The sequence below is a fragment of the Aspergillus stella-maris genome, assembly GCF_047715825.1.
Source record: "Aspergillus stella-maris strain CBS 113639 unplaced genomic scaffold BDV14scaffold_4, whole genome shotgun sequence".
Lineage (NCBI taxonomy): Eukaryota > Fungi > Ascomycota > Eurotiomycetes > Eurotiales > Aspergillaceae > Aspergillus > Aspergillus stella-maris.
The window spans coordinates 395,048-409,356 of NW_027396798.1; the positions used below are offsets into that span (position 1 = coordinate 395,048).

Here is a 14,309-nt window from a genome sequence, read left to right on the forward strand (position 1 = left end):
CTGTCAGGGCAATTATTGGCGTGGAGGGGGCCGTTAGGATCTTGGCCTAAACACTACATAGTACGGTAAACAAATGCGAAGAAAATAGATGGAGTATGTACAGAGTTACCTTTTTAGGCAACGAGCTCGATAGCTGAAGTTGACGCTTGGCCAGAGTGGACTTTAACGGTTCATTGGCTGTATTGAATTTGTATAGATGCCCAGCCTCACAGATCGGCAGCAGGCTTGCGAGGGCATCAGCTTCGGTAGGCCTAAAGGAAGTATATAAACCCAGTAAATTTCTGGCAAATGTCGCAATTTAAGAAACAACAAAACCATTATTTCTAGTACTGGCGAACATACCTCAATATGCACTTCGTTCTTTTCCTGGCCCTGCTCCCTTACGCGATTGCCCTAACCACGTGCACCTCCGAGGCTGCCCCCCAACGCAAAGAATGGTCTTCCCTCACCTCCAAAGACCGTATCGCATACACCGATGCAATACATTGTCTCATGAACAAGCCCTCCATCTATGATGCCGGCGTTGTCCCAGCAAGTACATCATATTATACCGATTTTGCTGCCGCGCACGCCAACGTTTCCCTCTCAATCCATCAGTCGGGCACATTCCTCTCCTGGCACCGCGAGTTTCTGCATTTGTTTGAGTTCGCTCTTCATACAGAGTGTGACTACCCCTCCAACCTTGGTCTGCCATACTGGGACTGGCCACTTTATACGGATGCACCTTTGACCGACTCTACCCTCTTCGATGGCTCCTCCGACTCTCTGGGTGGTAACGGCGCGCCCATACCAAATCGCCCACCACATGTCCTCTCTGCCTCGGAATCAGTCATGATAAATAACGAGCTGACTGCTGGAAGCTCCATACCCCCTGGCTCAGGCGGAGGCTGCGTGGTAACAGGCCCTTTTGCAAACACCACTGTATCACTCGGCCCCTTCCCAGCGCAGTACATCGCCACCGGCCTCCCCGACAACTGGACCGAGCCAAACCCGCACTGCCTAACCCGCGACCTAAACGACTGGGCGCTGAATTTCTTCACGAATTCCACTCGAGTGACATCCCTCCTAGCCACACCGAATGTCACATCATTCCAATTCGAATTGAACCCCATCCATCGCGGCGGTCACATCTCAGTCGGTGGACAAATGGCAGATTTCTATGTCAGTCCGCTAGAACCGGCGTTCTGGTTGCACCATGCGCAGATCGACCGGCTTTGGGATATTTGGCAGAAGGATGGCCAGGGAGATAAGAGGTTGTATGTGTATAATGGGACCAGTACGTTTCAGAATCCGATTGATGGGACGCCGGAGGTGAATAATGAGACGGAGATTGAATTCTGGCCATTAAGTGAGGAGATTACGTTAGGGGAGGCGTCGGGGGGTTTGGCGCAGGATGGAAGGTACTGTTATCAGTATATTTAACGGGAAAAAGAACGAGGTGTCTCTGTGGCTCGATAGAGAGAACATAGAAGCCTCGAGCACTGAGAGGGATGTCGGCAGAGATGGTTGGAGGACCGGACTAGCTAGTAAGATTCCCCTACAACGGTCGTACCTGCCGGAAATGCAATGAGTCTTCAGCCCTGGGTCGCGCCTGCCTGAAAATTCGTTATAATATCAGATAGGCAAGTACGTAGGTTCGAGTAGGTATGGGTATGGTAGGTGCCCTGTTAATACGGTAGGTGCCGGCCCGGTCCGTGCGGCTCATCGCTCTTTCCCCATCTTTGTCCGGCTTTACCCTGTAGATGCCGGAGATAACCTCACTTTGCTTAGCTTGAAATCCCGTAAACAGGCTGGCACTCTGTAAGCTACGTAGTGCCTGGGCTAAACATGGGATATAGCCTTATCATTGAATTGAAACAGGACTAGATTAGATGAGACTCGAGGCTGATCCAGGAATGGGAATAATAAGCGGTGCCCCGGGCTTGCATGCGCCCCCGCTTCAGCCTCGTCCCTTCGATCCTGCACCGCTTAAGCTGAAGTTGAATGAATGAGAGAGTCGCCCTTTTTCAATTCTCCATAGGTCGGTATCAAGAAAAGAGGAAGAGTTGGCTCTGGAAAGTCCATCGGTCGTGCCTTCCCGATGAGTCGCGCCGCGCACGTCGAGGACGAGGCGACGCCGTCTCTCGCTGACTTCACGGTGGCATGCATCTGCCCACTCGGCGTCGAATGTGCAGCCGTGGAGGGCATGCTCGATGAAATCTACGACCCACTCCCGACACCCAGAGATCAGAATGCATACACATTCGGCCGGCTGGGCCAGCACAATGTTGTTGTGGCGGTTATGCCGCAGATAGGCAACAACGCAGCTGCGACTACCGCGACGCAAGTACTGAACGACTTCCCGTCCCTGCGATTTGGGCTTCTAGTGGGGATTGGAGGCGGTGTTCCTGACGAGAGTCGCACGGAGAATGATGAAGAAACCCATCGCAATAGCGACATCCGACTTGGAGATGTCGTGGTCAGTAAAGCTACGGATGTCTCTGGTGGCGTCGTTCAGTACGACTTGGGTAAGCGACTGGTGGACGGCAGCTTCCAGCGAACCGGTCACCTCAATAAGCCACCGGCAGTGCTGAGCGCGAACGTGAAGAGATTGGAATCGCAGCATCGCAGAGTCGGGAATCAAATTCGGGATAATCTGAGAGCGATGCTGAAGAGGTACCCGACAATGCGCAGGGAGTATCAGCACCCTGGCATACAGGAGGACCGACTTTTTCGTGCAGACTATACCCATAGTTCAGGCGCTACGTGCGAAGGTTGTGATAAAGACCGTACAGTACGTCGCAGAGTCCGATCAGATACAGATCCCCGGATCCACTACGGCACAATCGGATCTGCGAATGTTGTGGTTAAGAGTGCGAAGATGCGGGAGGCTTTAAGGAAAGACATGGGAATTCTTTGCGTGGAGATGGAGGCCGCCGGACTCATGGATACATTTCCTTGTCTCGCCATTCGAGGGATTTGCGACTACGCCGACTCACACAAGAACAAGCGCTGGCAGCCATATGCAGCGGCTACAGCAGCAGCATATATGAAAGATCTCCTGATGATCATTCCGCCTCATCAGGTTAAAGAAACTATCAAGGCACAAGAAGGCATACAGGCTGGTGAGTGCATCCGTTTGCGCCAGAATCTTTAGAATTCGATAACCTGACTGGAGGCAAAAAGCGCTAGGAGCGGTCCTGGATGCTCTGGAAGAACCAGTTGCCAAGATTGGGAAGCAGGTTGATCAGCTGCACAATGAACAAGAAGGTAGACTTACCTTTATCTTGGAGACCTAACCTGGTTGGTGTATACTGGGCTGATTACTACTAGCTGCACATCGAAACGAGATGCTCTCCTGGATCTCAACAACACCCTACGAAAAATATTTCAGAGCTGCTCGTGCTGATATTCTCCCAAACACGGGCCAATGGCTATTTCAAAACTCCGAATTTGGCCAGTGGCTGCAATCGAAGTCAGGGGTGTTTTGGCTGCGTGGAAAGCGTGAGTAGCATCAAGCGATTGCAATTGAAAATACTTCCCAGCTGCACGAAGAATACCACTAACATTGAAAAAGCCGGAGCTGGAAAGACGAAGACTAGGTATGGAAGCCCTGTCTATGAAAATTCCAATACTTGAGAGCGTTTTAACAGCATGGACGCAGCGCAATGCTAGTCGAGACACTCAAAACCCAGGAGGAGAATATTGCCTTTTTCTTCTGTAGTCGCAGCCTCAATAGCTCCGATCGTCAAGACCCAAAGATAATCCTCCGATCATTCGTTCATCAATTGTCTGTACGGCTTCAGCATGATCAGTTTCCCAAGTTATTGCGCGAGACCTTTCGGAAGAGACACTCATCTGGCATGGGAGATGAGGGGCTCGACTACCCTGAGTGTCTGGAAATACTTAACGCACTTCTAGCAAGTGACTCCTCGACCACTATCGTTATTGATGCCATAGATGAGTGCAACATGGAGGATAGAAATGCTCTTCTAGCATCCCTGCAGCAATTGCTTGACTTACCCGGTATATTGCTGCGGATATTCATCTCGAGTAGGGCAGATCCTGATATAACTGTCCGCCTCAACCAATGGCCGAGCGTTGCTATCGAGGAAGCCTTGACACGACAAGACATGGAGCGATTCGTGCAGAGAGAGGTCACACAGGCTATTGAAAGAAAGCTCCTCCTCTATGGAAACGTATCTTCGGACTTGGAAGCAAAGATAATAGGTGCACTTCTTGCAAAGTCAGGTGGGATGTATGATTCGTGAAACCGCCATGTTCCACATCTTTCGCTGATGATAACATCTAGGTTTCTTTGGGTGCGACTTCAATTACAGCTCCTTTGCCACATGCAAACTGAATACCAGGTGCTGTCATCCCTTGACAGCTTGCCACCCACACTTAGAACAACATATGACCAAATATATGAGGGAATTGAGCGCAGCCCGAGTGCCCATGAAGCACAGACAGCTCTAGCATGGCTTGCATGTGCCCGGCAACCTTTGCGGCCTGATCAATGGGCGGTTGCAGTCTCTTGGACAATTCGCAAGAAAGCAAGACCGGAAGACAAAGGGGTAATTTATTTGAGTGCAGAAACACTGCTAGGCATGTGTCAAAGCTTACTGATCCATGATGAGATGCAAAATTGCATTACCTACGCACACGTCTCGGTGCGCGAGTACCTAGAATCAAAAGGCATGCTTTCGACGAGCGAGTTGGAGTTTATGGGAGCTGAAGCAAGTCTTCGGTTTTTGATCAACACAAGACTCCCTAGACCATCGCAACAGGGATACAGGTTTTACCGCTACGCCGCACGATATTGGATTGATCATGTAAAAGGTTGTGGATACTCGGTGCCGCCCGGGCTGGACGAGTTTCTAGGAACCGGCCGTGCGGCAACACAGCCATATTTGGAATGGAAAGGTGCAGTGGAACTGTTCTGTCGCCGACACCGCGAGTATCATCATGCAGATGAGATTGGAACTCTTACAAACGGCCTGCTTCTCGCAGCGCACTACGGCCTCGGCCACATACAGATGTGGAAACATTCTCGCTACGATCCCAACATCACCGATGAGCGCGGCTTCTCCCTTATTGCGATTGCCAGTCAAAATGGTCAAGCAGGAATTGTGCGCACTCTACTTAGGAACGGTGCCGCCGTCAATCCCCCTCGTACCCCTTTGGACACCAGCACTGCAATGTGTATCTACCAGGCTCGTCGCTCATACGGTGTTTATTTCCAGGACCCAATAGATGAGAGTCATTGCCTATTCCTTGCAATACAAGGCGGTCATGCGGAGGTTGTGATGCTGTTATTGGAGGCTGGAGCGACCTTTGTCGGTATATCTGCATTCAAGGTCGCTGCGAGGCACGGCCCACCCAACGTGCTTTTGAAGATATTAGAGCAGGGTACGCAGGAAGAAGTAACTGACCAGATACTGGTTCTGGCGGCAATGAACAGGAGGAATCCCAAAACACTGGAGACTGCACTCCAGGCGTGTCCAGATCAATCCATCACGGGACACGTACTTCAGGCAATACTGGAAGGACGTGGAGACCCAAAACATATATTCAAGACTTATCTTGCTGGTCGCATATCAGCACATGTGCTGACGGGTATATGGCGCAGTCAGAGAAGAGAAGTGCTTGAGAGGCTGCTTGCTTATATTCCTGACCTACTGGTGTTGGAGGAGACCGTTCTAGAATTGGAGAGCGACGCATTGCCGGGTGAAGATTGTGTGGTGGAAGTGCTAAACTCCCTTCTCCCAGGAGGGACCATTATGCCTACAACACTCAAAGCGGTCTTTCGGATTGGAGAAGGGGCGTTTTGTCTAATGGAGTTGCTTTTGAGAAGCAAAAGCCTTCGCAGTCCCCAAGCCTCGGACGGCTCGCCGAACGATACTAACAATGAAGAGCCCCTCGGGCAACTGTTTAAGAGACAAGTCCGCTTTTATGTGACAGATGAGGCTATTGTCGTCGCGATGCAGAACGAGTTTGACGCCCTGAAATTCGCCGAGATTATATTCAACTTAAATTCAAGACAGGCAATATCACTTGAAATCTTGAAAGCTGCTGTCAACAATGAGCAACTAGGGGGAAAGCTGCTGGACTTCTTCTTTTCTTTGGATCGTGATGTTCCTATCACGGAGGCAATAGTGGCAGCAGCGGCTCGCAACAGATTTGGGGGTGGCCTGAGAATGGTCGACATGCTATTCTCAAAAGCGCCGGGTCTTCAAGTGACAGACACTATAATTGAAGCTGCGGCTGCGAACAGCATGTCGGGCAGCGAGATTCTGAAATGGCTTCTTGAGAGAAGGCATACAGCCACCGCCCCTGACGACAAAGCCACCTTTGCGGCTAGAGATGGCCCAAAGAGCAGGATTCTCGGGCTTCTTCACATGAAAAACAGTGGATCTGCCATAACGGAGGCCACTGTTATTGCCGCAGTGAGCAGTGAGTTTGAAAGTATGAAGACTTTGCCAGTCCTACTAGCTCGTGATCCTGGTCTGCCAATCACGGAAAAGGTACTCGTAGCAGCAGCCAAGAACCCAGAAAGGGGATTCGAGATCATGAAGATCCTACTTCAACAGACCCTCGACGTTCATATCCCAGAGTCAGTCTTCTCCGCGGCCGTTCAGAATGTCATGGATGCATCTGGCCTGGTGGGCCTCCTCTTGTCACGAGCAGATATCCTCACCATTTCCGAAGAATTGGTCCTATCGGCATCAAGAAGTCCCCAAGGCGGAGGCAGGGTAATGGCTGATATTCTCAGCTCCGATATAATCAGCGTCAAAACCTCAGCAGTACGTGCAGCCGCCGTCACTAGACAAGCGAGCTGGTTCAGTGACTTTCTGTCTTATATTGACCACCGCACTGTTAGACGCCAATACGGGGCAATATTCATGTCAGCCATTGAAGGCGGAGACGCACAGATTCTGGAACAATGTCTCGACATCTACAGTCTCTGGAATGGACTCGATAAACACGGTTGGAGTACGCAGCTTATGGCATACTACAGACACGATGATAGAGTTTGGGACATTTGCCGGCATCATGTCGGCCTTGTTACTGCTAGACCGCTCCCACCCAGCTCCTGGAAAGTGCGCGCTCGCGATGCTTCTGGTGTTCGCTTGGAAGGGGCAGTTCTATGTTTAGATGGTGAGTTTGGTCGCATTTCAGCTCAAAGATCAGATTATGGTGTGAGATGAGGCTCACTATGCAAACAGGTGACAAAGACGAGAATAAAAGGGTCAGAAGTGATCATCCTTTTATCCCGCGTGGAACAAGCTATTTCGAGATTGAGATTGTCGAGCTGCGTGATCCGAAGAAGCCTATGCAAGGGTGAGTACCCGTGTCCTCTACCCTGACCCAAGCATCCGTGAATCGCAATAGCCGATGACCGTTGACATGTCTAGGACACGAGACACCATTTCCATGGGTGCAATCGACGAGTTCCTGCAGTATTCCCCCGCGTACTATTCCAATACAGGATATGTGCATGACTTGTTTCTCACACGAGAGGCTCCTTGCTTCCGTGCGGGTGACGTCGTAGGGTATGGCATTGATTGGAGGGCTAAAGCGCAGTTTGTGACGTGGAATGGGCACAGACGTGAGGCGGTCTTCCAAAAGTAACAGAGATCATGCTGCTAACAATCTCCAGGAGATATGAACATGTGCTTCGAACAGCTTTATCAGCGGCGGCTATTTCCTTTTGTGTGCTTGTATGCTGGGGCTGGGAGCTGTAAGGTTAGGGTTAACTTCCAGGAACCCTTCGTGTATCAGATTCAGTTACCCGGCTAAGTTTGTATGTATACTAACAAGGAAGGGTGTACATTCTTCGATACTTGATCATATTATTACTTCTTTCAAGGCTTCTTCGAGCCTTGTCAGCGTCACGCATGAATTTGAAGTCAGGACCTCGCATGTTAGATACACAGGTTTCAATACACCCAATTCAGGACTAGTTTAGTGAAGCTGATTCAGATGAACACATTCTGGACCCACATATTTCACTGATCCAGTGCCGAGGCTCTTGTGACCCCTGGCCAATCGTATCCTGCAGTGATATTGAGTGGGCCCTCAGCTCACAGGAACATAAGCTGAGCTGACAACCTCGCGCGCATTCCCCGCTGCTGACCGTCAACTGAGTTCAAGCTATAAAGACGCCTGACCCCGTCGCAGTGTCTGGTTGTGAGAGCTAGTGCTGTGGCTGCGTACGTGAAGCTCAAGGAACTAATTTTGTACCTATCTTTCGCCTTACGAGCGCTATTCCGCGACCATGGCGAAGAGCACCAGCACAAGCGGGAGCTTCACGCTCAAAAACGGACTGGAGGTATACTCAAGGGTCTGGGAGGTACGTAAAGCAACAAGAGGGCCAATGCATTCCCACCCGAAGCTTCCGACCACAGCTTTCCATCTACCACGAACCCACGGAACTAACAACCCCCTCTAGCCAAGCTCACCCCCAAAAGCCCACCTCGCCTTCCTCCACGGCTTCAGCGACCGCTGCGACCACTACGATGCCTTCTTCTCCTCTCTAACTACAAACTACCCCATAAAAGTACACTCCTGGGACCGCCGCGGCTGGGGAAAAACACCCAAGAACAAGCGTCAATGGGGGGACATCGGTCCCACGGCCGTCGTGCTATCCGATATCCACGAAGCGTTGCAGCACATCGCGTCTACAATACCCGACATCAAAACAACGCCCCTCTTCGTAATGGGCCACTCGATGGGCGGGCAGGAGTCAGCTTGCTACTTGCTTTCGACGGATCCTGAGTTGGCGAAGGATAAGCGGCCTCCTATTGCCGGTTGGATTCTCGATGCACCGTATATTGGTCTCGATCCTGCAAGTCGACCGAACTGGATTATTGTGAATGCGTTGAAATTTGTCGCGAAGTTTTTGCCCAAGATGAAACATACACAGGAGTTGGATGTGAAGTTTGTTTGTCGGGATGTTAGCGTGCAGGAGATGTATAGGGATGATCCGCTTTGCCATAATTCGGGGACGTTGGAGGGATTGCAGGATCTGTATGTGCCGCCTACCATACCAAATTACCTCACAGTGATCTAGAGACAAAGCTAATTATTGGGATCCGGCAGCCTCAAACGCGAAGAAGACCTCACAGCCCTCTCCGATTCCACCGAGTCCGTTCCCGTCGGATTACACTATAAACTCCCCTGCCCCGTGTTCTGGGCACACGGATCAAAAGACATGGTTACGTCGTACTCGATCTCAAAGCAGTTATATGAAAGGCTTGAGCCGTATGATGAGGCTGACCCTGATGCGAAGAGCTGGAAGGGCTTTGAGGGCGGGTATCATCAGATTCATGCGGAGCCGGAGGGGATGAAGGAGGAGTATATGCGGGATGTAGGGGAATGGGTTTTGAAGATGGCTGGGAAGATTATTGGGTAGTGAGATTGGTTGAGATTCATTGGCTGTTAGGTTGTTTGGCGATAGATTGAGTTTTTGATGAATGTTATTTCGGGTTTCGGTTTTGATATGCAGCGTGAAGAAGGCTCAAGTATGGGACTCTGGTCTCACTTTTTCGAGAAGAATCTCTGATAGCATGAGCAACAGAACCATACGGCTGGATTAAGATTGGGAGTTATGATGCAGTCTTGGGGTTATTCAAAACGTTAGGGCAGGTACATCACGTGCTCATATACATCAAGCAGCCGTCATGTACGTGCTATGGTCTAACAACTAGGAGTGTTAAGGAACCTATTCGGCGATGGCTACTTATTGTTGCAATATTTGAGAGGATTAAGGAAACGTGAGACTTGTCCTTGCTGTGACTCGAAGATGTTGGAAAAACATACAAATGCAATTGTGAAAGGAACAGCTCAGGCTGCATGATTTATCGCCTATACAAGAGCAAAGAATGACCGAGGAAATCCTCTTGGGGGTAAGGTGTAACAGACCGCAGTAATCTAGGCCCCAGCCGGATCCATTCCAGGTAGCACAAGCTCCCGCGGGCATGAGGAACGCCCGGGAAAACAGCCTTACAATATAGCTACATGGAGTAAAAATCCAGCCTCTGGCGCGATTTGATTTCGTCGAATCGTGTATGACAGAGCCGCGTAATTGGTCCAGCGTGCCAGTGTGCGACAGCCCTGCGGGCAGTGCATTACGCGCTGCTTCGCTTTAAACGGTGAGATTCCCCACCCTACAGTCCTACGAAATTCGAATCTATAGTATCTCCTCGCCCAGATTGAACGTGGACGTCATGTCAGACCCATTCTCCGCAGCGGCAAGCGCCGTCGGGTGTATCTCTCTCGGTCTGCAAGTCTGCCAGCATCTCGTGACCTACTGCCAAGCGTACAAAAGCTACGATGACGATGTCAAAAGAATAAGCACAACAGCTCAGGGTTTAAGACAGCCCCTGAAGGATCTCCGTGATCTGATTGAGGAGACTCAGGCAACGAACCCCGAATTGGCAACTGATTTGGGCGAGAAGGCGCTAGGTCTTCAAGGACGGATTGATAATTTAAAGGCCACAATCAATCAATTCAGACTTGCAACAGATAGGCCTGCCGGAAAGATAAAGGAGCATTCGAACAAGGCGGTATACCCGTTCCGGAGAGGTACTTTGAGGGAGGTTCTTGCAGATTTGACTGGGATGCAAGCAGCTCTGCAGACTACGCTTAGCATGTGAGTATTGATACTGAGCTAGGACTGTTACAGGCTTATTTGTTGCGCTAGTTATTCGACACAGAGGATGAGTAGGATTGGGCCTATGCAGGAGACTATTCTACAAGAAGTCAGGCAGATTGTAAGAATCTTAATTGATTGTTCTCACTGTTTTCATGGGAGGCTTATTTCATGTACAGCGTCTTGACATACAGAGTATGCCGATAAAGACCATGCCATCTCCGACAGTTATGAAGTCGTGGTGCGACAGTTATACCAACTGTGAACACTTAGTCAAAGATCAGCAGTTGACCATGCTGTCATCTAGAACACCTAGCTTGGGGTTGCCAGCTCTCAAAGAGCCGCCAAATGGAGAACAGTCAGCACGGATCAAACGCAAGAGGCTCTTCTCGAAGTCCTACACATACCTCAGCACGCTTTTTCGTGTTGCCGTTACTGCCTCTTTCGAGATGTCAACAGGGGCTGGCGGCTTTTCTATTGCACCTTCTCTGAGGTTCCAGGCTGTGGTCAATTTTCAGGGCAGCTTTGCAAGCATTGTTTACAGACAGCTGGACTTTCCTATTCAGGGGTCGATTGATCATTTCCAGGACACTGTGCAGGGTCTGATACCGATAGTTCAAGAGGCATTTGCTGAAGGCAAGGCTGCACCATCGGATCTATTTTTTATCTCGGAAAGTTCATATCTCTCATTTGTGGATGTCCGTTTGGATCTCACGCTAAACAACTGCAAATTCTGATGGCCTATAGATCCTGGTCCAGTGGATTGGAAAGAATCGACTTTCGAGCCTTTATCAACTGATATTTTTCTTCATGAGGCACGACATAACGGCGAATGATGCTACAAAGTCTGAATTGTTGAATAGCCTACTCTCCTACAGCACCTTTGGCGAAGAGGAATACTCTGCTATAAGATATCTTACTGAAGATGAAAACCCTCTGGAACTCAGTCACGATACCATATGGCCTGAAATACGATCGAGCATCAAGTACATTCTGTCGAGAAACAGGGACCGCAAGTCTCCTCATCCGCTGAGTAAGAGCCGAAAGGGTCAACTAACCTGCTAATTAGTGGTGGCTCTGCCGGACTCAGCAAGAATTCTCCTCCAAGGCTCCGAAGACGAGTTGGAGAGGGCTCTAAAGCTCGAGATCTTATCCCCTAATGAGACGATCCTCGGTTGTTCTTCACTGGAGCTGGCATTCGGTTGGCCAGAAGGATTCCAAATGCTCACCGATGCAAGGGCGAATTGTCAGAAGGGCGCGTCGGAAGTATTCAGCCGATTGATTCCTCGTCATGAGAAAGGTCCATCATTTGATGCTTGCTATCTATGCTTCGAGATCCTTATTGCTGCTGACTATGAAGTGAGCGTCGATGACCTTCTTTACTTCGGTGACTGCTCTCAGAGACTGGCCAAGCTATTGGCGGAGAGTACTGTCAACAGCCCGGGGCACCAGAAGTACAATTTCAATGAATCCTGCTCACTCAAACAGGAGGTCGGAGCGTTGAAGAATGGAGATACCCTCACGACAGGAAGGAGTTACCCTGCGCGCGGCCAAGTCACTTCTACCTCGACCCTGCTGAACAGAGCGCCAGCTTCATCTGTATACAATCCTCCATACACTTCTATGGTGCTAGAAACCCTGCACAGAGCGGGCTTTGACGATTTCGACTCGCCTGATCACGATTGGGATGAACCCCTTAATGTATGCATGTGCACGCATGGATGGAGAAAGGGATATCGAAAAGATCTTCTGGTTGCTGTCCAAAGGAGTTGACGTCCGCCGCAGTGTGCCATTCTCTAAGTCAATGCTGGCTCATCTCATAAGTGCAAGAATTGCTGGAGAAGCGTGGAAACGACTTTCTTGGTCTGTGTTTGACATCGTGAGTCCGCAACTTCAGTCCGGAATTGACAACACTTTGCAATGCAAGCCTGCCTTGTTTCCCGCGCCTTATATCAAGGACTCCTGCAATTGCGCTTGCTGTCCGACTGGTTGCACCATATTCTCCGTGGCTTTGAGGCAGATAATACGCGAAGATTTTTGGTCGCGGTTTTCCACGTATCGGCGGCGAGTTCAGCTACTCTTGGAGTCCATCGCTGACTGGACTCAAGTTGGCACTAGCATGAACAGGGAGCTAATTAGGCTGTTCACATTTGACGCACTCGAGCTCGAGCATACATGCTGTTTAGAGCTTGACCACCCACTCATTACCATCTTCATTCCACCACACACAAGAAGAAGAACAGACGAGGAAAACCAACACATGATTGAAAGACTTGAAGAGCTTGTGGCAATGTTTGAGAGAGATATTCTTCTTCTTAGGGTCAATATCTGGGATTTTATTGCGGGGTATTGGCATAACTACATGACCAACTATCTTGCCGAGTTCGATACCGACGAAGAGGAGCATGATAATGCAACGGAAGACACAGATCCCTTTACCAAGACCTAAGGAAAGGAGATTGCGTCTCTGGTGGACATGTGGAAAGGGCTTAGTTTATGGTTGCCATTATGGTATCCGGAATCTCAAGGACACAGGAGACTGTCTTCATGCTTATCTATCTTCATACCTATGCGGGAGTTGGGGGTGTTCCACATACGGCATGGGAACGTTGCCGTGGCGCTAAAGACAGGCAGCTATTAAACTAAGCCTACGGCCAATTAAATATTATTTGGATGATAGTTCCATGGTATATACATGTATTTCCAATGAAAAACTTTATTATTTCCATGGCTACAGCTTTAATATTAATGCCTATATATTAATACTAATCAAGAATTTATGTGAAATAGGCATTCTATACCTGATCTAAGGTTGAATCAACGAAAATTTATTAGATTATCATTGAACTTGCGTATTGAAAGACCCCCAACCTCTCCATGAACGGGCTTTGCCCTTCCTTCTTTCAGCCTCACCCCAGTTTCATTCTTAATCATATACCCAAATCCTCTCTAATCGCTTCGTTGTCCAAGAACATCTGCGTCTACCAACAGAAAAGACCCGACACGCGACCAATCGCGATACTATAGACCCTACTCGGCATGCGCAACAGCCTCCTCCCTTTTAGCAGCCATCTCCATCTCATCAGCATGACGCCTGCTCAACACATCTAAATCCTCCCCGCCCCTCCTCGCATCCTCAAACTCCTCAACATGCCGATCAAGCATCGAATTCGTCTCCTCAATAGCAAGCGCATGTCGTCTAGTAATGCGTCCCTCCAATAGATTCCGCTGCCCATCATTCCGGCAGCAACTCTCCGGCGCATTGTTCGCAACCTGCGACATCTCGTTGGGCCCGCATCTGCCCTTGTTCGCGTCGTCGCGGCAGGCGTACCAGAGTCCGTTGACCTTTAGGGAATTGACGGAGCCTGCTGGGCCGCAGCCCCACCACTCGCACATGCAGACGTTTGTGCAGGGTTGGCCTTTCACGACGATGCAGTCTGTTGTGGTTGTGTAGAACATGGCGTTGTCGTCGTCGTTGAAGAAGGCGTAGTTGTAGCCTGGGCAGATGGCGGTTGTGAGGCCCAAGAGGGGGAGAAAGGAGAGGAGGGTTGAGTAGTGCATTTTGATAGGCTTTAGGGCTTTTCTGAAAGAGGGAGTGGTTGTTCTGTATTAGAGTTGAGGTTTTGATTGATGTGATGGGTTTCTCTCTCCAGCTGTTCCGGCTGGGTCATTT

The 14,309-nt window shown here is 49.8% G+C and overlaps 5 protein-coding genes across 5 annotated transcripts; 4 read left to right on the forward strand and 1 right to left on the reverse strand.

Moving 5' to 3' along the window:
- Window positions 1–348: 348 nt before the first annotated feature.
- Window positions 349–1,422, forward strand: BDV14DRAFT_195878 (tyrosinase family protein; the record flags this gene model as incomplete). Its single annotated transcript, XM_073772321.1, has 1 exon — window positions 349–1,422. One exon carries the CDS (start codon window positions 349–351, stop codon window positions 1,420–1,422), a length of 1,074 nt encoding a protein of 357 aa, XP_073632578.1.
- Window positions 1,423–1,973: 551 nt separating this feature from the next.
- On the forward strand, window positions 1,974–3,496 carry BDV14DRAFT_85546 (nucleoside phosphorylase domain-containing protein). The gene is made up of 2 exons (XM_073777700.1): window positions 1,974–3,104; window positions 3,166–3,496. The coding sequence occupies exons 1-2, from the start codon at window positions 2,081–2,083 to the stop codon at window positions 3,276–3,278; spliced, it is 1,137 nt and encodes a 378-aa protein (XP_073632579.1). The 5' UTR covers window positions 1,974–2,080; the 3' UTR covers window positions 3,279–3,496.
- Window positions 3,278–7,284, forward strand: BDV14DRAFT_85534 (ankyrin repeat domain-containing protein). The gene is made up of 4 exons (XM_073777699.1): window positions 3,278–3,483; window positions 3,557–3,581; window positions 3,644–4,237; window positions 4,292–7,284. Exons 1-4 carry the CDS (start codon window positions 3,330–3,332, stop codon window positions 7,188–7,190), a joined length of 3,672 nt encoding a protein of 1,223 aa, XP_073632580.1. The 5' UTR covers window positions 3,278–3,329; the 3' UTR covers window positions 7,191–7,284.
- Window positions 7,285–8,079: 795 nt separating this feature from the next.
- On the forward strand, window positions 8,080–9,810 carry BDV14DRAFT_164870 (acylglycerol lipase). The gene is made up of 3 exons (XM_073767255.1): window positions 8,080–8,335; window positions 8,435–9,012; window positions 9,085–9,810. The coding sequence occupies exons 1-3, from the start codon at window positions 8,261–8,263 to the stop codon at window positions 9,395–9,397; spliced, it is 966 nt and encodes a 321-aa protein (XP_073632581.1). The 5' UTR covers window positions 8,080–8,260; the 3' UTR covers window positions 9,398–9,810.
- Window positions 9,811–13,666: 3,856 nt separating this feature from the next.
- BDV14DRAFT_195882 (uncharacterized protein) lies at window positions 13,667–14,197 on the reverse strand (the record flags this gene model as incomplete). Its single annotated transcript, XM_073772322.1, has 1 exon — window positions 13,667–14,197. The coding sequence occupies one exon, from the start codon at window positions 14,195–14,197 to the stop codon at window positions 13,667–13,669; it is 531 nt and encodes a 176-aa protein (XP_073632582.1).
- Window positions 14,198–14,309: the final 112 nt, after the last annotated feature.